We start from the raw sequence: 22,796 nt of genomic DNA on the forward strand, positions 1-22,796 counted from the left end.
AGAAAACCAACAGACAATCTGTAGACCAGCAAAAGGTTACTGTCTATGGAAAATCTTATATCTGCAGAAGTCGGAAGTCTGTGAAGTGTTCTGTCTGTCGCATAAAAAAACACAGATCATAATCTAAAGATAGAATTCCTTCCCCTCATAACTCTGTGGAAATTCTTCTCGTATAGGCCTAAACATTAATGAAAATTATGACAACATTTGACATTCGCATAAATTAATTTTTGCAAAAACAATTGGACATTCATAAATACCCCAACCCCAGACGAAACGCCACTGAACCACAACAGCAGATTGCTAGTTAGCATTAGTTTTGGCATGATCCGTACAATAACAATGCGCTAGGAGCTGGCCGCTCAGCATAGCCATCGGCCGCAACAACAATACTACGGCAATACAGCAAATAAAAAGGAACAAATAAAAATTGATACATCTGTATGTAAAATAATAATAAGAACAACAACAGCAGCAATCAGATCATTAAAAACGATGCCGCAAATTCGGCATCTGCCGCAACCGCAGCAACAGCGGCAGCTGATGTTGAATGAAGAAAGAAAATGAGACACAATTGCAAAAAATAGCGAAACGAAGTAAAAAACGCAAAAAATGCTTGTTTATTCGGATTTGTGTTTTTAAAATTAGTACTTGGGCAGCTTTCAATACGATCAAGACGTTTTTCTCTCTTCAACAATCAAAAATCAAAGAACTGAACGTTTCAATTACAACAACCAATTTTTTTGCAACAACTAGTTAATAGTACTAGAGAAAAGTTATAATAACAAGAACAGACTTGAAACCAACAAATAAGAAAAAAAACCGAATTGCGAAGTTTTTGTAACGGAAAATTCGAAATATATTTAATTGTGTTTCCAATTTTCGAAGTCACAACAAACTTTCGTTTTGGTGAAGTGTCAAGTGCGAGAGTAACGAGGAAGTCAGGAGAAGACTAAGAAGCAGAATAATGAGCCCTAAGCTACATGAATTTGCAGTAGTACTCAAACGTGATGGTCAAAATACACCCTGGGGTATACGTCTAGTCGGTGGCAATGATCTGGATACGCCATTGATAATAACACGGGTAATACAACAAAAACAATACTAATTGGAAACAAAAAATTAAAGTGACATTGTGACCATGACATTTGTGTAGTTAAAAAAATATTTATTGTGAATTGCAAATTAACCAGTGACATTTATATGAATTCAAAACATATTGAAATTATTGCAATGAACGTAAATTTTAAAAATATTAAATTTTATAAATTTAATACCAGCCAGTAATAATGATTTTTATATGTTTTAAAGTAAAACACATATCTTTTAAATATAAAAAAATTTAAAAATATAAAATTTTTGTGAATTCGAAACTTTTATTATGCAATGTGATATATCGTTCATACGCCTAGTGGTACCCATCTGTAAAAATCAAAGTCATACCAACAACAACAAGAACAAAATTTAAAACCCCAACATCTAAATGAAAAATATCTAATTTATCGATTGTCATCGTTATCGTGTATTCGTCACTTTTCTTTTAAGGACATTTATTGCATTGTGTTTTGTGAGTGTATCGTCCACCAACGCCACGCCATGCCACACTTCTTGCTGGGCACCAATTTATCAAAAATTTGTTTTGGTTCTTTTTTGGGTTTTCAAAAAACTACAGATCATTTATTTGCCAAGTTTATTTACCACAATAAAAATAAGAAAAAAAAAAATTGAAAACAAAACAAAAAATAATAAAAAAGAAATTTCGAAAAAAACTGACGCTATTGCAATACACAGATGATGAAGAAACAAAAAAAAAAGAGACGCTAATCGTCTAAACGATGCCAATTTGTGAATGAAAACAAACACCAAGTAGCCGTTCAAGAAACAAAAAAAGGGCCTCCACTTGTCTCAATTCAGCCAATAGCTGGTCGCCAAAAATACGTTGCATTTTCAGTACCCTACCAAAGCCAACTATTTTGTGATATTTAACTAGTTAGAAAATATCAGTTGATGTTTCTGATGGATGGACCTACACTAGTGGCCAAAACTAAAGCAATTAAAATTGCAAGGTTAATAAATGCAAACCTAATTATGATATATATATATATATGCATATATACCGACCCTACACAACCACTACAGAACTCTAAAGGGCTAAGCAGAATGATCGCGTTGAGCCATCCGTTGCGTTATGTGTTATCGAAAATACAACAACCACAAGGAAACGATAACACAAACGCTCGAAGTTGTTGAGCGCTGCGCTTCGGAGTTAAATATATTTTAACTTTTTGCGTGCGTTAACGCGATAACAAAAAACGCTCAACGCGAACATTCTGTTTAGCCCTTAACTTCCTGCGGATGTTTTGTCTGAGCCTGGGAAATATTTCATTATATTTGCCCTTTTTGCGCGATTAGAGGACAACAACACTTTTTCCTCACACTGACATATTTTCCGAATATTACTAATATTCAAGTACAGCCCTTATAATTACTTTCCTTCACCATGGGTTGTGTTGTAATGTTCGACTTATAATTGTGGCCCTTAGATTGACTCGAAATAGGTAAGATTTCGGTCCACTTCATCCCAAAATTATTATCTGATCAACACCGAAATTTATATGCGTTGTCCTTGACCATAAGTGAAACCACATGGACAATTTGAAAACGATCAGCGCTATATGTCCGCCCTCTAGTGTGGCAGTGGGTCCTTCTATGTCCTTCAGGAGTAAATATATACGCCATAGAATACAAATTTTGTAATAGACTGACCGATCTTTATCAAAACAGACATGCTTATTGTTTGGTCCGATTCCCTTCTCTATGTGAAATTTCGCGATGTTCGCGAAATAAATGCGTCCTCTGGAGCGACCAAAAAAACTAAGAAAAATTAAGTATTTGGTCCATGTCATCCCCTAAATATTAACCGATCTTTACGAAAAACAACAGGGGTCTTCATTGGACAGAATCCATCCACATGCACAATTTGGTGAAGATTGGTCCATAAAATGACCTGTATCGTGTTTACAAATTATAATGGACAGACGGACGGACGGACACACATTTCTAGATCGACTCAGCTAGTCGAGATATAACGATCGGTATACTTAATGGTGGTTCTAGGACCAATATTTCGTGGCGTTGCAAACTCTTGGACCTGCACAAAGCTATAATACTCTGACACCATAGTTGTATAGGGTATTAAAATGGCTAGAAACAAATACAGTACTCCGATAAAACATCTAATTACCAATGATTGTGAAAATAATTTATCACAGAAAATGATTTCGGAGAAATATCCCACGAATAAATCTGTGATTTCTAGAATTGTACGTTGATTTTATACAACTATATCAGTATTGACAGTTCAGCACGGAGAAGGGCTTCAAAAATATCAGTTCGTACTGATCAACAAATTGTCGTAACAGTTGTATATATGGTAGCAGGGCTACATGCCCGGAAACTTCGAAAAAAAGTTCTTTATTTTCTGAAAAGAATCGGAAAGCCAGATTGCCTTCCGGAAAAGCTCAGTCCTCGGATGACTTTAAATTTAATATTTAAGGCACAGAAGGTCAAAAAATGAATAGTTCAAGCCTCAGTATTGCAAGGGTACTGGGAAGCATGGAGGTGGGTATTTTTCTTTTTAATGGAATTCGATTTATTTACGAGATTTATGAAGTAATGGATCGGATTGATTATAGAAATGTGTTGGAATACGCTTTGGTTCAATCCGCCGAAGACAATGTACCATTTGTTTGGTTACTTCAACTTGACAAACAAACACCGAAACATATCAACGATTGGTTGCGCGAGTCAAAAATCAGGGTTTTATAATGTCCAACACAATTATCAGATCTTCACCCTATGAAAAAAACTTTGGGGTATCATAGAAAGCAAAATCAAAACAGATTCAGAAGCAAACAAACATAACCTCTTTCCGAGGGTTCAGGGTGTTAGAAATAGTATATCCAAGGATCAAATTGAGGGTGGTATAGATTCAATACCCCGAAAATGGTTACTCAGTTTGCAATTTCAGTTGCTTTAGTTTTGGCTACCAATGTATATAGACGATATTTGCACCAAACAAGATTCAACATTTGCTTTGGATGATATAAATGAATGTGCCTAAAAGTAACGAAAAAATGGATCGGTACCGTTATATGAGTGCTATACTAACATATGTACCTCTGTACATCATTTTTAAGTAGTTACAATGGCATTTTTATTTAATATGAATCTACAACTTCTCAAAAACGTCTTATTAACATTTCAAGTGAAAACCTCAACAACATTGGAAAATATATCCGATTTATTGTATCAGGATCAAGCGACAGCTATAGTGCTTCTCAAACTTTCTCAAAATAGTGTTTTTACGATTGGCAGGCACGATAACGCCAAAACGATTAATCCAATTGGTTCCATAAGCCTACACAACTGGGATAAATCCCTACATAGCTAGAATAAATCCAATCGGTTGAGTCCTTATTTTCTATCTTTGTTTGTGTTCTCCTCCAAAAAAATCCTTGGTCAGCATTTTTGCTAATTTTCGAGTGAAGTCAATAACCTGTATTCTATGTCAATAATCTGTATAATATGTATTCTTTCTAATTGGAATTGTGAGATTCGGATATTCCAGTGAAAACAAAGACTTTTCTTTAATTACAAAAAACAACAACAACATTTTGAAATTAATTTCTTTAAATTGTCTCTTATACCTTATTTAACACTAGATTGCCGAAGGCGATCATTTTGACCGCTTTTCAATTTCAAGTACAAAAACAACTGTGTATATAATGACACTTTCTTTCAAATTTGGTGACTTTTTGTACCACATAGAATTACGTTTTTATAAAAAAGTCACCAAATTATAAAAAAAAGTGTCATTATATGCACAGTTGTTTTGTACATAAAATTGAAAAGCGGTCAAAATGACCGCGTTCGACAATCTAGTGTCAATAAGAGTATACATTTTGTATAAAGTATTAAATAGTCGAACAAGCTGTGCACTGACTTTTTCGAACTTGTTGAATTTATTATTTGTTTGGCACAAATTCGGCTGGTGTTTTTTTCACATTTTTTTATTTGCTTATTCTTCTTTTGTAATTTGTAAATGTTGCAAATTGCGATTTTCACAATGCAGACGTAGTAAGAAAATAACAACAAACCAAAAATGAAGAAGAAAACAAAAATGAAAAATATTCAAACAAATGATGATGTATTGTTTTATGTGCTGTTTTCCTTTTACATGTTTTATTTTATTTCTTTCGAACGAAAATGCTGTGGTACAAGTTGCCTGTCCGGCTGCCTGGCAGTAGTCATGTAAACAACTTAAGAGAAGAAATCAAAACATTATTTTTTACAGGTATTTTTGGGGTTACACAGACACACACACACCTTTACAAACATCTAGTAAAAATAAATACTTTTATATTGTGGTCATTGTTGTTTTTAAGTGCAACAATATTTTGTTGTTGTTTTTTCATTTCATCTTCCTAGTATAGATTTACAATCACAGGTCCAAGGTTTCGAAATGTTTGCTGTCGTTGCTGTCTTTGTTTGCTGTGCGCTTTTGAACAAACAATGTCAGATCAAATTTTTCAAATTATATGTATTTTTCAAAAAAAAAAAAAAAAAAAAACGAAAATGCAGATATCCTTGAGATAATGTCAAAGCTAATTACAACATTCAATCATGCATACAGAACGTAATTGAAATTAATGTACATATGAACGAGTATGTATGTACATGTATTTGTATGTTCAATTGATATGTTAAGTGATCGAAATACCAAATTGATGGGCTATGGAAATGTTATTTTGAGCGATTGGCGGCGTATTATTAAGGCAAAAAATATTCCATGAAAATGAAAAAATAAATAAAATGAAGTATTGAATATGAAATCAGTGGAACATTAGGTGTTATAAAAATATTCAAAATATAATGTAGGATTATCCAATAAGATAATTTTTTAAATTCAAATTAAATGGAAATTTTTAGGATTTAATGATTGGATGTTTATTTCGCAATAAAGAGAAAGGAATGTGGTTTACATTTAAATATCTATTTTTATATGAACTTTTATAATAAACTTTGATATCCTCCACCATGAGGTAGACATTCAAAATATTAAACATACCAAAAATGACGCGGACCTTTGTATGATCAATGTTCATAATGCGCTAAGAATGCGGAATGCCAAATTATAGCCTCTTCGTAATTCAAATTAAATTAAGTATAAAAGGCCTACCTGGCTGTACCCAAAGATCGACCAATATTTACAATTTCTGTAGGAAGTTGGCTGGCAACCCCATTGATAACTCAATGCATCAAATTGGAACCAACTCGGGTGATCCATGTCTTCAATCCTCCTCTGAATTATAACCAAAAAATATATAATTATACCCTACATAACTATGTTGTCAGGGTATTATAGCTTTGTGCAGCCCCAAGACTTTGTAATACCACGAAATATTGGTCCTAGACCCACCTTTAAGTATACCGATAGTCATATCTCGACTAGCTGAGTCGATCTAGACATGTGTGTCCGTCCGTCCATTATAGTTTGTAAACACGATACAGTTATGGGTCACAGTTATGGGCCAATCTTCTCGAAATTTTTTGTATGTAGGACCGGTTTTGGCCAATGAAGACCTCTATAGTTTTTGGTAAAGATCGGTTAATATTTAGGGGATGAAATGGACCAAATGTATAATTTTTGCCGGTTTTTCTGGTCGCTCCAGAGGCCGCAATTATGGCCCAAACATCTCCAATTTTTACATCGAAAGTGGGATAAACATGGCTGTTTTGATAAAGATCGGTGAATATTTAGCGGTTCAAATGGATGCTGACTTTTGTGTGAAAAATGACAAAATTTGTATTCTATAGCGTAAATATTTACTCCTGAAGGACATAGAGCCAAGAAGTTGATAGTATATCCAAGATGAGTGGGTTGCCTTTAAATTGATGTCAATTATATTGTCTTATGTACTCGGATGTGGGTGTTAAACGGACGGCGAAGGACTGTATTGAATATTAGTAATATTCGGACAATATGTCAATGTAAGGAAGAGGTGCTGTTGAACTCTAATCCGGCAAGAGGGTGCAACTATCACGAAATATTGCCCAGGCTCGGAATAAAAATCCGCAGAAAGTTAGAGTAGTTGTGTAGGTTATCGTATGGTCGGCCCGTCCGACTACCCTGGCTTTTAATAGAATAATTTGCCGAAAACAGCAAAAAAAAAAAAAAACAGAAACAGTGTAACCTACCGAATATTGGATGGCACTGTTATATGGGGTACGTGGTGTAGTAACTCTTGGTTTTTCCGAACGTAGTGACCGACGTGTAAATGGAACTCATCAGACCAAATTATTTTTCGATGGATTTTCGGTTAAATTTCGTACATTTCAAAGACATGACGTTGTTGATGATTGGACGACTTAAAATCTTTATAAGCCCTTTAACCCGAGTCTTTAACGAAAATGATAAGGAATATGCAAATTTGGGGTTTCTTTAACACTTTGGATTATAACATTCTCAGATGTTCCTTAGTGAGGCATCACATCTCTATCTTGACCCAAAAAGCATAAGTTTTGCGAACTGTGATTTTCACAATTTTTGTGGTGAATTTTCATTTGTTCGTTCGTTGTTTTAACGCTTATCTCAAATATCTAAAATTACTCTAAAGATTTTTTTATTAAATATACAAAAACTTTTTTACCTAACTGTACGCAGAAAATGTTATTTTTCTATAGAAAATTTTACAATCAACTATAAACTAATAAAAATGTGTTCATAAAATGTCCTTCCCTTTATTAAATTTTCATCAGAGAGTGATTTTGCTATTTTTTTTTTTTTTTTGTGGTAGATGAAAACAAGAGCCAAATGAAAATTTGCCAAGGCCAATGAAATCAATGGCGGCAAGACACAATAAATCAAATTATAATTGCCCGAAACAAATTCTAAATAGACTTTTTTTGTCCAATAAGACAATAAATACATTTCGCAAAGAAACAAAGAATAATTATTTTAGATGAATTATTGAATTCATTTCAACAATGTTCGACGACAATTTTTGTGTTTAATGATTTTTAAATCGTTGGGACAAATTTAAAGTGCTGTCATTAATTTTGAAAATTCCACAGTGGTAAAAGAGAAAATTATGTGTGTGACAAAAGATAAATAAAAAAGGAAAATCAAGAACTTTGAGCATGTGGGCAAAGATTTTTCAAATAACTCTGATATTTCACATTTTTCATACACCAAATTAATTTAAAAATATGGAAATTTTTACAATGGCAAATAAAGAATTGCTTAAGAAACGTGTCAAAATTTGGAAACGATAGGATTGGATTGCCATTCGTAAAAACACAGTTTCGAGTAAAAACGCGTTTAAAGTTCGAGAATCACTTAAGGGGACCCCCCATTCTCGGGGTCAAAAATGTTGTTGATATAATTGGAATCTACACTAATTAAAGAATGTCCCTACAAAATTTCAAATAAAAATCTCAACAACTCTTAAAGATATAGCCGATTTATTGTGTGACGGCTGAAGGGTTTCTCAAAATTTAAACGAGTTTTTCTCTAAACATTTTTTTGCGAATGGCGGGCACGATAACTCAAAAACAAATAACCCAATCGACTTCAAATTTTTACACGTTTCTCTGTGAGTGTATAGCTATCGTATGAACTAGGATAAAGCCAATCGGTGAAGATCTTCCTTATTTTTTAACTTGGGATTTGGTCAAAAATCGGCGATTTTTCAAAAATATTTTTTCAAAGGTCCACCATTTTGTTAATTTTAGAGCGAAGTCAATAATCCTAGTTCATACGAGAGCCAGATGTGTACTCTTTCTAACACCGTTGGAATTTTCGGATTCCGATGTTCCAGTGAGGAGTTATCATGCCCGCCATCAAAAATAAGGACTTTTTTTAATTACAAAAAACAACAACAAAACAATAACAAAAATTTTTTGTAAATTATTTTTCTTAATTTTTAAATCTTCAAATATATATGTGTAAAGTTACAAACCTTAACAAGCATTGGTTTTGATTTACCAGCCCATTGAAAATCTTGAAAAATTAATATCGAGAATGGGGGGGGTCCCTTAAGACGTCGTTTGATGCTGACAGAATGAATAGGCTATATATTCGAAAGTTGTTGAGATTTTCACTTGAAAAGTTATAGGGACATTCTTCAATTAGTTTAGGTTGGAATCAAATTAACTAAGAATGGGGGTATCCCCTTAGGTTGGTCCGAACTTTTTATAAACTCCACAGTCGGGACCTTTAGTAGATTTATAACGATAAAATTAATAAAAAAAAACAGTGAGCGGAGCAGTATAGTCGGAAGGGGGCGAACACGAAAATCTAACTTTCCACGAAAACTTTCTTTGATTCTATATTCTGAGCATGGACAATATTTCGCGATATTTGCACCCTTTTGACCGACAAGAGATCGACAAATATTACTAATATTCAGTACAGCCCTTCTAATTACTTGTCCAGATTCCCTTCGCCGTGGGATGTGTGATGTTCGGCTTTCAATTGTGGCCTATATATCGAAAAAACACAACAAATAAGTTTTCGGTCCACTTCATCCCAATATTATTATCTGATCATCACCGAAAATTACAGGCGTTGTCCTTGACCATACCTGGATCCTCATGAAAAATTCCAAAGCGATCAGCGCTATATTTCCGCCCTCTAGTGTGGTAACGGGTCACTAAATAATATCTGAATACGTAAGCATCTGTAAATATTTAATTGCAACTTCCACATCCGAGTACATATGACAATATAACACTGTGCAACACAAAAAATAATTACCGGGAAATTCCAACAGATTATGAAAGAGGGGCTAAAAAAAGAAGACACGTGTATCGGCGTTTTTAAAGTTTACGTCGGGAGGTAACCTAAAAAGTGGGGCAATATTCCCCCTTTTCAAGAATTTCGATAATTTTCGAATAATGATTTCCTGAAATCCTTGCATTTTAGGTATATAGTGTCTTCGGCAATATTACTGATAAAATATCGAGGAATATTTTGGTATACAACTTTAACCCTCATCCGACTCATTGAAGGGGTCTTTTCGGTCCCCTTTTCCATAAGTGATTGAAAACACATTCAAAACGGTTTTAAAGCTGCTCAGAATATTCTACAGAAATATTCGCCATCACGTTTTACTATAAGTCTCAGAATAGACTAAAACTCAAAAATCAGCTTAAACGTCAAAAATCTTAAAAAACAAAAACTCATTTTAGGGTTAATATCGTACTTATTACTAGTTTTTACCCATTTTTCCCACATGATGACGTTTTAGAAGAATGGTACAAGGGACAAAAATATTCTCCATCAATTTTTAGTATATGTCACTGAACAAGAGAAATCTGTATAATGTATATACCGAATATATAGCCATACATTTTGAACCAAAAATTCAAAATGTTCTTGTATTTTTTTCAAAAGACATTTCCCAGTATTTTTTTCGACAAAGTGCATTAAAGTAACATGACACTTAATTTTATAGCCTAGACAGACGACAGCCTTAATTTGCATTAACAGCCTTAATTCAAATTAACTTGTACATTATCCTCATTTTTATGTGTTGTTAATGCACAAAATCAAACTGAATTTATACTGAATTAAGCTATTTCAATATGGCAATGCTGTAGAAAATAAATTGATTGTTGTCAAATTTGTTTACGTTTACGAAAATAAAAATTAAAAATAAAGGCAAAATTCAACATTTCTTCAAATTTGGAGCTGTTTTATCTTCATTATAGCTGTTAGTTTTCCTTCCTGCCATGTATCAATTTCAAAAAGATGTAATCCTAAAAAAAATTGTAAAGAAATGTCAATATTTTCTTCCTACACACAGACAAACAATAGTTTTGAAACAAAAAACTGGTTCATAAATGCAGAAACTCTCGTCTGTCAGGGGTAAATTTTAATTCAAATTAAGAACTTTTTAATGCAAATTAAGTCTGTCGTCTGTCTATGGTATTAGGTATATAATATCAAATAATAAAATAAATTTCTTAAAAACTATTGAATATAAATATATAGTTTGTTCTGAGACTTGAAGTGGATTTTGATTATCGTCTATATCCTTCAGGGGTAAATATATACGCAATAGAATACAAATGTTGTTTGACACTAAATATTGACCGATCTTTATCAAAACAAGCACGCTTGTTCTTTTCTCTATGTAAAATTTCGCGATGATAGAACCATAATCAGAAATAACGAAAAAAATAAGTATTTGGTCCATTTTATCCCCTAACTATTAACCGATCTTTTCCAAAAAGGGGTCTTGATTAGTCAGAGCCCATCCTACATGCAAAAGGTCGTGAAGATTGGTTCATAATTTTTCGTATGTACAAATTATAATGGACAGACGGACGGACTGACACACTTGTCTAGATTGACTCTGCTAGTCGAGATATGAAGATCGGTATGCTTAAAGGTGGTTCTAGGACCAATATTTCGCGGCGTTACAAACTCTTGGGGCTGCACAAAGCTATAACATCCTGACAACATAGTTGTGTAGGGTATAAACAGGTATACATACTGAACGTATGGGGACTATTAAATGTTAAAACCATGAACAAGTTTGTTGAAAATTTTTGGAAAAAATTATTTTAATCACAAGGAACATGTGATGTCAATGATTTCTTTAAAAGAATTCGACTAAAATCATTAAAATGTCGAAAATATGGCGGGACAAAACCCTGATCTGCTCCTGCAAAGATGTTTTCATCCTTCAACAACCCCCAATGACAATGGAAAATTGCAACACGCACCTGTCAAAATGAAAATGGGTCTTACATTGAACATTTTCTGCAAATTTGTTTCACTCCTATTAAAATTAAAACATCAAAACATGTAGCTGGGCTTAAACTTTATATTGTGACCTATGTTACATTTTCGCAATATATCAGTCTACAAAAACCCGGAGCTCGAAATTACATCCGTTTTGATCCGAACAATAAGGATGTATATAATTATACTGAAAATTAAGCGGAAGTTTTATATATGGGGGCTATGTTAAAACTCATTTTATATTTATATTTATACATTTCTACATAGATGTATGTCATACATGCTTATACTTTATATTGTGACCTATGTTGCCTTTTTTGCTATATATCAGCCTCCAAAACCCCGGAATTCGAAATTAGATCCGTTTTGATGGGAACAAAAATGATCTATTATACTGAAAATTAAGGGGGAAGCTATGTTAAAACAGCTCCTCCAGAAAGCTGGAATGCCAAAATACATCCATTTCGTTTGAAAAATTCGGCTAAATCCACAAACATTTCGAAAGTTTGGCGGGACAGTTTCAAAGCTACAACTTAAATATTTCGACAAACAAACATGGCTACATATTTTAAATGGGTGCCATCTTTTGCCCATATACAAAGTGTGGATCTATATACTTTAAAAATTTTTAAAATATGTTCCTTTGTGGGAAGTGTACCTAATTTGTAAAGTTTAGAGCAAATCGGGAACCCCATTCTTCACAATTTTGAACAGAGAGGTTATGCCGAATTTCGAATATTATTTGGACTATTTATTACGATATGAAGAATTTGGATCAAATCGGTTACTCTCTTCATTTTGAAATCGACACCAAATTCTCTGAAACGGATTTTGTTCAAAAATAATCAAGACTATAAATCAATAAAAATTCTTCGTAACTGATCATGCAGTACAAATCCAAATAAATCTTATAACTCTATTTACAATTTTATTAAAATTACGATATAAATCGCCGAACATATATTTGATCTTTTTCAGAAATTGCTAGAATTGTCTGTAATCGAAATTTCTCTTCTCATCTCGATGACAATTAATAAAAATTTACCATATTTGTTTAAAATTTGGATTCATTGTAAACTTTATTTGTGTAGTTGTCTTAAATACAAATATATGCCCCCTTCCTCTCGTTATTTCTAATCAAGTGACAATTTTATAAAAACATATATCTTTTTAACACTTTCACTGCACACACGCAATATTGTTACAAAAATAAAACTGATTGACCAAATTAATACAAGGTTAATGCGAATATCGAATGAATTGAAGATAAACTACACATGAATGCGTCAATCTATGCGTAACCTTCTAAACAGTATAATAAATACGAAACAAAACAGCTGCATTAAAAATGTTTGACAAAACCACAAAAAAAATATTTGTGATATATGACGATTATGTTTTCACTTACAAAAATAATAATGTTTTTTTTCACCTCTGTATACACTTCTAGGTTCAGGTTGGCAGCCCCGCTTTCGGTGAAGTGCTACGTGGCGATATAATTGCTAAAATTGGAGAATATGACGCCAGAGATGTTAGCCATGCCGATGCTCAGATGTTATTCCGTACAGCTGGTAATGAAATAAGTTTGGTTGTGCACAGGTAAGAATGTCTCACAAAAAATTTTAATCAACATGCTAATGTATGTATTCCTACCCATAGGGACAGTAAAATTGCTTACACTCAGGGTTTAAGTGCTGATAATTCGAGACCAAATTCCTCATTACTTTCTACCAGTCCAGATCCAAATCAACCCCATAGGTATTGTGTTTTCCATTTCTAATAGGAAAAAATGCGAAAAGTAAATTAAAATTTGTTTTATTTAAATTCCCATAGAGCCCCCTCACCTTTTCTACCCGGCCCCGGACAATATGAACATGCTTTGTCGGAACCCATCAATACGCTGCCACAAACAGTATTCCCCAAATTGAATCCATCCGGTGGTTATGTACCACCGTCTAGCACTTTTACACCAATGCCAACACGGGATCATCAACAGGATGTGGCTGAGGAACAGGCAACCATTGTGAATCAAGTGAGTTTCTAAATGCTTACCAACAACAACAATACCACCACAAGCACTACTACTATCCACCACCACCAAATATCATCCATTCAATTGCTATTTATCACCTGTTGCTAAAATTTTGCGCTTGGCTTTATTAACTGAAATAGTAGATACATAATGCTTTAAATTTGTTTAAAATTGCTAATTTGTTGTTGTTCCTTTAGTTGTTGAGATTTTTAATAAAAAAAAAACATTTTAGTAATTGTATTTATCTACAAAAATTGGCCAATTTAAATTTTTTCGTTAAAATAATGATAGGATCATTGATAATAATCCATCTTTCATAGAGAATTCCCCGTCCTATTTTGTTAACGCCTAAAAGTATGCTTTGAAATTTCAACATATTAGAGGGTAGCATTTGATTTTGTTTACGTTGATATTTAGTATATTAAAATATATGCTACTAATAAAACCAACTAAGAAAGTAGGAATAAAAAACAAAATCGGTGGGTGCATCATAGGACCAGTATCCTGTCCGATTTGCAGAACGAAATATATTAATAGTTATGTATAGAAGTAAAAATATTTTTGGAAGCTACCGAATCGGTGTACCATGAGATATAGAATCTGAATCTAGCAAATAAGACCACAAATTATGGGAAAGAGTTCTGAATCCAATCCTAAGTGACTACTATTTGTTACGTTAAATAAATTGTTTAACGTGGTTCTACTTTTGGACATTCTCTAATCAAAATGGCAGAATTCTTAATATTTTGAAGGACCAAGCGACATTTTCTAACGAAGTGGATGTAAACTGGCATTTCGACTTATCCTCTTTACATAAAATATCCGCCATATAGGTCCAAATGTTCGATATAGGTCCATGTTTAGACAAAGCCCCATATATAGAAAATCTGTACTATTTTCCGTATTACCCACAGAGGTTCATGAAGTGAGAAAAACATCTTTGCAGACAATTTTAGATGCATGTGCATATTTTGGCATATTTTTGCCGCATATTTTTAAAGAAGTAGCTTTAAATTGGCATTGCGGTTGAAAAACATCTTTGCAGACATTTTTCAATATAAGTCAATGTTATAACAAAACAGGGACCATTTAGGAATTGTGAGTGTTCAAGTGTCCTCACGAAGTGACTGTAATTGGGCATTCCGAGTTCTTAGAGGGTAAATCCATCATAAATCGATGGGCTGGATCCTTATACAGATACTTTATTGCCACATAGTCATTATAGAAAAACTTCTATAGGTTAATCATTCCACATAGCTCCCATATGAAAGTTCCGCCTTTCCGACATTTTCGATATTTTGAATTGTGTAGCGGCGTATTTCCATCGAAGTGACTATAATTTGCCATTTTGGGGTTCTATGAGAATGAAAAACCTTTTTCAAATCATAGGGCCAAGTATTGACAAATCCCACATATCAGGGTCCCGCCTGTTATAGATTTTTTGAGAGTTTTACGCATATTTTACTAACCCGGAATGCCTATAGTCTGGCATTCCGGGTTCTTGTAAGGTTAAAAGCATGTTCGCAGACTATTTTAGGTATAGCACCATGTTTTGACAAAGCTCCCATTTAGTGGTGCCGCCATTTTAGGCATTTGGACTGGGTTCCAGACTGGATAAAGAACTTATTAGCAGAAAATTTCTAAAAATAGGTAGATTAGGAAATGGCTCCCATATAAAGATTCCGCCCCATTATAAGTATTTCAGACTCATTTTCACACAGAATCGAGCGTAATTTGTTGTTCCGGGTTCTTGGAGGGTAAACAAATCATTACAGAATTTATTCTTTATAGGTCAAAGTATGGACATTGGATTGAATAAACAACGTAATCACACAAAATTTGTCAATATAGATCCATGTTTTAACTACCACTTCGTTGAAGAAATTCGACTAACATTTCTTCAACGAAGTGGCTGTAATTTGTCAATTCGGATCCCCAGTGGATAAAACGGATTCATGCATTGAAATAGCTCCCATACAAAGGTCTCCTTTAATTTTCGGTATATTTAAATTCCTAGACCACTTTTTCAACCCGAGGGTCTATGATTTGGTATTTAATTTTCTTTGATCACCTACTGGCTGACAGTATGCAGCACTGTTTAAAATTCCCGAGAATTTTGAAGAAAAAGTTCGGTCCGGCGGATATTAACGTAATTTTTATTTGTAGGCATTAAATGAGACTTTTAGGAGCTTTTAAAGTATCCGTTGTTGCAGTCTGTTAAGCCATCGTCCAATTTCATAGGAGTTAGAAAAGGTTTCACATGGGGATATAGATGATTTATTACAGCCGTCTTCATAGAAGGTTATATAGGGTTATATAGCCTCCTTTGTAGGAGAGACTGTATATGAGTTTCTTAAGACCCCTAAATAAACTTCAAAGGAACCTATGGAGGCCCTTTACATGAGCTTATAAAGGATCTTAAAGAGGAGTATTTAAAGGCTAATTTTTAGGTGCTTATATTAGAAAGGTTCTGCTCATTGGAAGAGGAGAAACCAAATATATCAACGACATTAGAAAAAGAGTACACTTTTCGTTCTCTATAAATAGAAAGCGAATATAAAATAATTTCCCACAAAAACTATATTTGGTCATAAATTGAAAATAGCATAAACTTTTTTAAATTTATCATTTGAAAGGGTAAAGGGACATTTTTGAGTAGTTATGGGATCAAACAAGTGGTTCTGATATACCTTTATAGGAGTGAAAAAACTCATTTACTAAATCTGCAACTCTTGTGTGTGTGTAGATTTTCATACGGATTTTTTTTAATTTGTAATAAAATCAATGGGAAAAAGTAAAAATTCCCCATCAAAAACAGTTCTCCATTCAAAGCAATAGTAAATATAGGGGAAAATAAATGTCAGTGTCTTTATTCCATTTGTGTGGGCGTTGATGAATCAATCAGTCTGTCACTTACTCATCATTTGATGTTTTTTAAATTTTTCTAAAAATATACACAGAATAAAATAATGTTAAATCACGTCATACATTTTAAATCACAATAATCCTTTTCTGAATCATAACTTTTTGTTCGCAATGAAATTTAACATTCAAATTACAATTTCTAGCACTTTAATATAAACGATGTTTACAACAGCCAATATACACATGAAATAGCTGCAGTCTTTATACACACCGCTTATTATGTGCACTTTAATGTTAGTCGACCAAAATATCGGGATGCCTATATTTCGGTGTGTCCTTATAGGCAACTGATATTTGTTAGGTATACATAAGAAAAATCGGAAAAATGTTTTGTTGTATCAATGGAGCAAAGCGAACCACAAAAAAACATCTAGTGCTTATATAACGTTTATATAAAGAAAATAAAAATGTTGTTGCAATTTTATGACCATCTTATTTTTGTTTTCAAATGATTGTTGCTTTAAAGATATCACAAATATAATGCTGTATTCAAGTACTCGTAGTTAACGTTTGAAGCAAGAAAAAGGAAAACAATGTTTATTTATTTCAAAGAGATTCGTCAATAAAAAAGCAGATCTCGAAACAAAATGGAAATTGAAAAAGAAAAACACAAATGCATTTTCTTGTTAATAAAATTGTACATTAAAAAAACTTTTGAAATTACCTGAATCGCATAACGTTGCTATAAACCTTGAATTCATTGTTAAATGGTATGACCTTGAACAAAATTTTTTTCATTGTGTTCGTTTTTTTTATAGAATTACAACAACATTCATCTGTATAGGTATTTATATATCGAACTGTGTTAGGAGGCCCATTTGTTTATTGCGTTTCGAGGGGCGTTTTCTCGAAAACAAAACGGAAGTGTGATAAACATAAAAAAGTGTATGCATAAAAACTGTGAATCGTAAAATTTTTTGTTGATTTTTGAAGGTTCGTCAATATCTCATCAGTGCTCCAGAAAAGATCTTATATATTTTTTTTATTTTTTTGTGGGGACTGTAATATGAATACATTATTATTATTATTTGAAGCCTTTGGTTTCTGAATTCTGAGAGATAACATCTCCCACATGCTAGAGAGCTCAATTGTGAATATTTGTAAGAAGTTATTTTTTCTGTGAATAAAATCCCACAGATATTTGGAACATTCTTCGTCAAAAAATGTTCTAAACAAAATTTCCTATAATTAATATCTTAAATATTTGACTACAAATAAACATATATGAATGAAATGATCTAAAAAAATCTGTGATGATAAATTATGCAATCGGTCCTTATTAAATGGGAGTCCGGCTTCTCGCAACTTTAGGGAGTACCTCACTGTATCCCAATAACTTCCACTATGCAATTTTCCACAAATTAACACACCTCCAAGGTATCGATTGAGAATTATATTCTGGAAATCGGTTATCTCATTTTGTACTTAAAAAAATATTGTTCAATGCTGTTTTCCATAAATTGGCTCATCTCCAAAAGTTTAGCAAATTTGTCTAATCATGCATAGACGCGATTGCAATCTATTGCGTTGTAGACGTTTCAGTTGACTGGTCGTCAATAATGTCATATTGGCAATTTAGAGTACAGCGATAAGGCACAACATTTTTTGTGTATTAGATATAATCCAGTTTCATCAACTTTCATTCGTAAAATTCGATCCAAAACATTTGTTTTTGTCCCGACTCTGATGTAATAATAAGGTGATGTATCAAAACAAAAACCTTTGTTTTTTCATATAATATTTCACATGGTTGGCAACATTGCACATCGAATACAAGTAGAAATTACTCACTTTGTCAAAGTGATAATTTCTACTTGAATCAGAATGTGCAGCTAAATGGACTACCTGAAATATTATTGTGAAAAAAATTGAAGATATTAAAACAAAAACAGGTTTTTGCTTTAATACATCACCTTATTATTGCATCATGGTCCCGACCATGTGCCAATTTTTTCTAGTAATATTTCAGAGGGTTGGCAACATTGCACATCGAATTCAAGTAGAAAATACACAATTTGACAGTAAATCGAATCGTCGCTGCGCTAAATAAACTACCTTTTTTATTGTGCCAGGATTCGATCCTTCAGTTTCGTAGTCAAACCCCAATGAATGTGAAATGGTTTTGTAGGACGATAAAGGGAAAGGTTGCCTTATTATAGCTTCTCCATGATGCAATAATACGGTGATGTATCAAAACAAAAACCTTTTCTACTCGACCATCTGTCAATCTTTCCCTTACAATTTTTCACATGATTGGCAACATTGCACATCGAATTCAAGTAGAAATTACGCACTTTGACAGTTAATCGAGTCATCAGCTGCGCTAAATAAACTACCTTTTTTATTGTGCCAGGATTCGATCCTTCAGTTTCGTAGTCAAACCCCAATGAATGTGAAATGGTTTTGTAGGACGATAAAGGGAAAGGTTGCCTATAGCTTCTCCGGAATATTTCATCAGTACAGAGCGACTTTTAATGACATAGTATACCCAAACGGTATTAATAGTTCACCAAGCGCATCAGCTGGGTCTAAAGTTTTCAAAATACATTATTGTGATTTATGCCTAATATATGGGTGTAAAAAAACAGGCAAAACGTTAGTAATATTCCGCCGGTCAAAATTTGTTATTCCCTTCACCATGTGGTGTGCATTTAAAAAATTCTTAAAATCTGTAACATATGATGACTATGTTTATTTAGAAAAAACTAGCACAGGTTAGAAAAACTGGACTAAAAACTTCAAAGTACAAATAAATGTTGTCCTGCCTAATTTGATATACAAATAATGTTACGGAACCTTTAAGGGGGTTCCCAACCTATTTATATATATTTTTCATCCTTCAAGACCCGGATTGCCAAACTACCACCACTTCGGTGGAAAAAGATTGTAAAACCTTAAACGAATTTTTATGGCGGACCTTATAGTGGAGGATATGAATATTACATTGATATAATTCTTAAAGAATTGTCCGATATTCTCATAGAAATACCACCAACATTTCCATCGTGATAATGTTTACAAACAGACAACGTCTGTATAGCCCTCTGCCCCAAACAATTTATAAAAATCGTTACTAATTATTGAATTCTCATACACACCCAATATTTAAATTGTAATTCCATTTAAATATATAGGTAAATTCAATCCGAATAATTTTTAGAAATTTAATAAATAAGGCAATATGTTACAAATCAAATTCCAAACGATTATTTTTAAAAATTCCTAGAACTGCCTACATAAACTTTTGACTTTGAAAATGAAAATGCATTGTTCTATATTTTTCCACAAATAAAATACAAATATAGATATTTATATCATTAAGAAAATGAGAGATTTACGATATCAGGTAAATGTTTGTTTAATGACCAACGAAATATATATAGAATTTTTTGTTTTGAAAAATTCAATGAACTTTTTGTTGGAAAGCAAAACAAAAAAAATAGACGCGACAAAACGAAACACCTTTGCAGGCCAATAATATTAAATAAATGTGAAATATTTTAAAAAATATAATAAAATAATAAATATAAATATAATTTGCATTAGACAATTTTAATTACCTCAGTTCTGTAGGTGAGAGAGTAGAGGGGAATGGTAAACCTCCACCTCCATTGCCCTCAAACTAACAATTTTCACAAATAAAGTTGCCTAATGTAATCTGGGTAACCTAATATTTTGAAAATACAGTCAAACATGATTTAGAAGAATTATATTGAGCCAAAATATGTATATATTTTTTGAAAGCTAATAATTTATAACAACTATATATTATATATAGAAGCTATACATCAAGTTTTTTATTGAAATAGATTGAAGTTCGTCATAATTATGCTATCCTTTATTACTTCTTTCCTAATAATTCAATTTAATTTCAATACGAAAAAATAAACAATAAATTTTAAATAAATCCGCTAATTATACAAAATATATATACGAATTTTTGTTCCTCTTCTTCTTCTTCAGCGTTTGAAATATTTGTATTATATAGATTTGTTGTTTGTGATAATTTAGACATATGACGCACAAAACACCAGACCCAGAACCCAGAATAGAATTTCTAAAATTATATATTAAAAAAAATAAAACAAACGAATATATATATATATATATATAGATGTGACGGCAAATTAAAGGCGTGTGGCCACGTTATGGCGACATGAAAGTCAAGTGACAATACCAACATTCAATGTAAGGCTCACATACAAAATATAAATGTTCGCAACATTTTCCCTAAAGGCACGTTTTTGGTTTTTACTTTGTTGTTGTTTTTTCTCTGGCGTTATTTTTCAAAGTTCTTTGATCGATGAAAGTATTTCAATGCTAATATTTTCCGCCTCTTAATTTTGATTGCCTTCTCGCAACAGAAATTCTGGTGATGAAAATCCGGTTTGAATTTTCAATGTAAAAATTGGGTATTCATCATTTCTGAAAATTCAAGGTTATGTATTTTATTTTATTTTTTTTTTTGTTTGTGGCTTTTTGAAGAGTGTCATTTCACCTCTACTGTAGTATGTAAGTGATGTGAATGAGTAAGTGGTGAGTGAGTGAGAGTGTCTTCTCAATTCAGATATGAATAAGTTTACATAAAGAAATACATATTACGGCGTGACCATGGTCTAAAACAAACAAAAAAATGAGTATTTTTAGAAGAATTTGAAAAATATCTATAGTTTTTTAAGAAGAAATAATATTAGGTCGGCATATTTTTGTTAACAGCTAATTGGAATAATAATTTTAAATTAAATAAGTATCTGTAAAGAAGAAATAATATTAGGTTGGCATATTTTTGTTAACAGCTAATTAGAATAATAATTTTAAATTTTAAATTAAATAATTGGTCTTGTTTTGAAAAGCTAGTAAAAGGGAAACATTTCAAAATCGTTCTCAGAGTACAAAATAATTTGAAAAGTTCGGAAACGCAAATCTAGTAAATATGCCAAAATTAGATGGCGATACTTCAAAATCAATATAACAGCAATAAGAACTTGGAATTCCTGTTTACCATTTTTATTCGGACAATTTTTTAGTGTAAAAAGTTTACAAAGAGTACATCATTTTGTTTTGTGTTCTCTTAAATTTGGTTCAATGTTTTACTAGTTTTGTTGATTCCGGAACTGTTGTAAAACTAGTAAGGAAAGTAGAAAAATCGGGCTGGGCTGACTATATAATACCCTTCAGCACTTTGGGTACATTGTAATATGTATCCTAACAGACGTGGCCTTTTCGAAGGAACATTGATATGAAATTTAACGAACTCAAATATGTGATCTTTATCTCTAAGTGAACCGACTAACATCAATCCATACACATCCCTTTCCACAACCTATGATAAATTCAATTTCATTCTGGCAGATTTAGACTCGTTTGCAAACTTGATATACACTATTCGGTATGACCCTCTGTTTAAAAATTAATCGCAATCAGACCCGTTCGATATATATATATATATATATTTATGTTTATATGTCAGCATCTACACCAATTTAAAAACAAAACGCAATAACGTCATTCTAGTCTCAATTTGATAGGTTTCAATTTTCCTTGAATCGGATGATCTCAACAAAACGTGTCTGTGATTAATTTATATTAACTTCAGTACCTTGTACAAAATATATAGGCTCGATCCAGTGCGCTGTGTCAAATTTCTTGCAAATCGAAGGATATATAAGTGCTTTGGTGCACCAATTACCTAAAATCGGAAGAAAATATATATTTCGTGCAAATCGAAAGAAATATAGGGACTTTGGTGCTCCAATTTTACGAAAATGTATATGGGAGCTATATCTAAATCTAAACCGATTTTTTCATTTTAATAGGGTTCGTCCTTGAGCAAAATAAATGAGCTGTACCAAATTTGATCCAATTCGGATCATAAATGCGACCTGGACAATTTAACATCAACAAACGGACGGACGGACGGACATGCATAAATCGACTCAAAAAGTGATTCTATGCATATTCTCAAAAGAAACCATGGGTCTATCTCGTTTCCTTTTGACTGTTCCAAACATATGCAGAAAGGCA

General features: G+C 32.6%; 1 protein-coding gene across 6 annotated transcripts in view; it reads left to right on the forward strand.

Moving 5' to 3' along the window:
- Positions 1 to 951: 951 nt before the first annotated feature.
- Positions 952 to 22,796, forward strand: part of LOC133334650 (PDZ and LIM domain protein 4) — a 39,549-nt gene continuing 17,704 nt past the window's right edge. For all 6 annotated transcript variants that reach the window (XM_061542973.1, XM_061542976.1, XM_061542974.1 and 3 more), the window contains exons 1-4: positions 952 to 1,084; positions 13,266 to 13,414; positions 13,475 to 13,573; positions 13,649 to 13,847. In XM_061542973.1, coding sequence (XP_061398957.1) covers positions 968 to 1,084; positions 13,266 to 13,414; positions 13,475 to 13,573; positions 13,649 to 13,847 — 564 coding nt within the window. In that variant the 5' untranslated portion in view covers positions 952 to 967. The remainder of the gene's footprint in view (positions 1,085 to 13,265; positions 13,415 to 13,474; positions 13,574 to 13,648; positions 13,848 to 22,796) is intronic.

This window comes from Musca vetustissima, unplaced genomic scaffold (genome assembly GCF_032173495.1).
Source record: "Musca vetustissima isolate MV318-11 ecotype Yass unplaced genomic scaffold, APGP_CSIRO_Mvet_v1 utg2180, whole genome shotgun sequence".
NCBI classification, from domain to species: Eukaryota; Metazoa; Arthropoda; class Insecta; order Diptera; family Muscidae; genus Musca; species Musca vetustissima.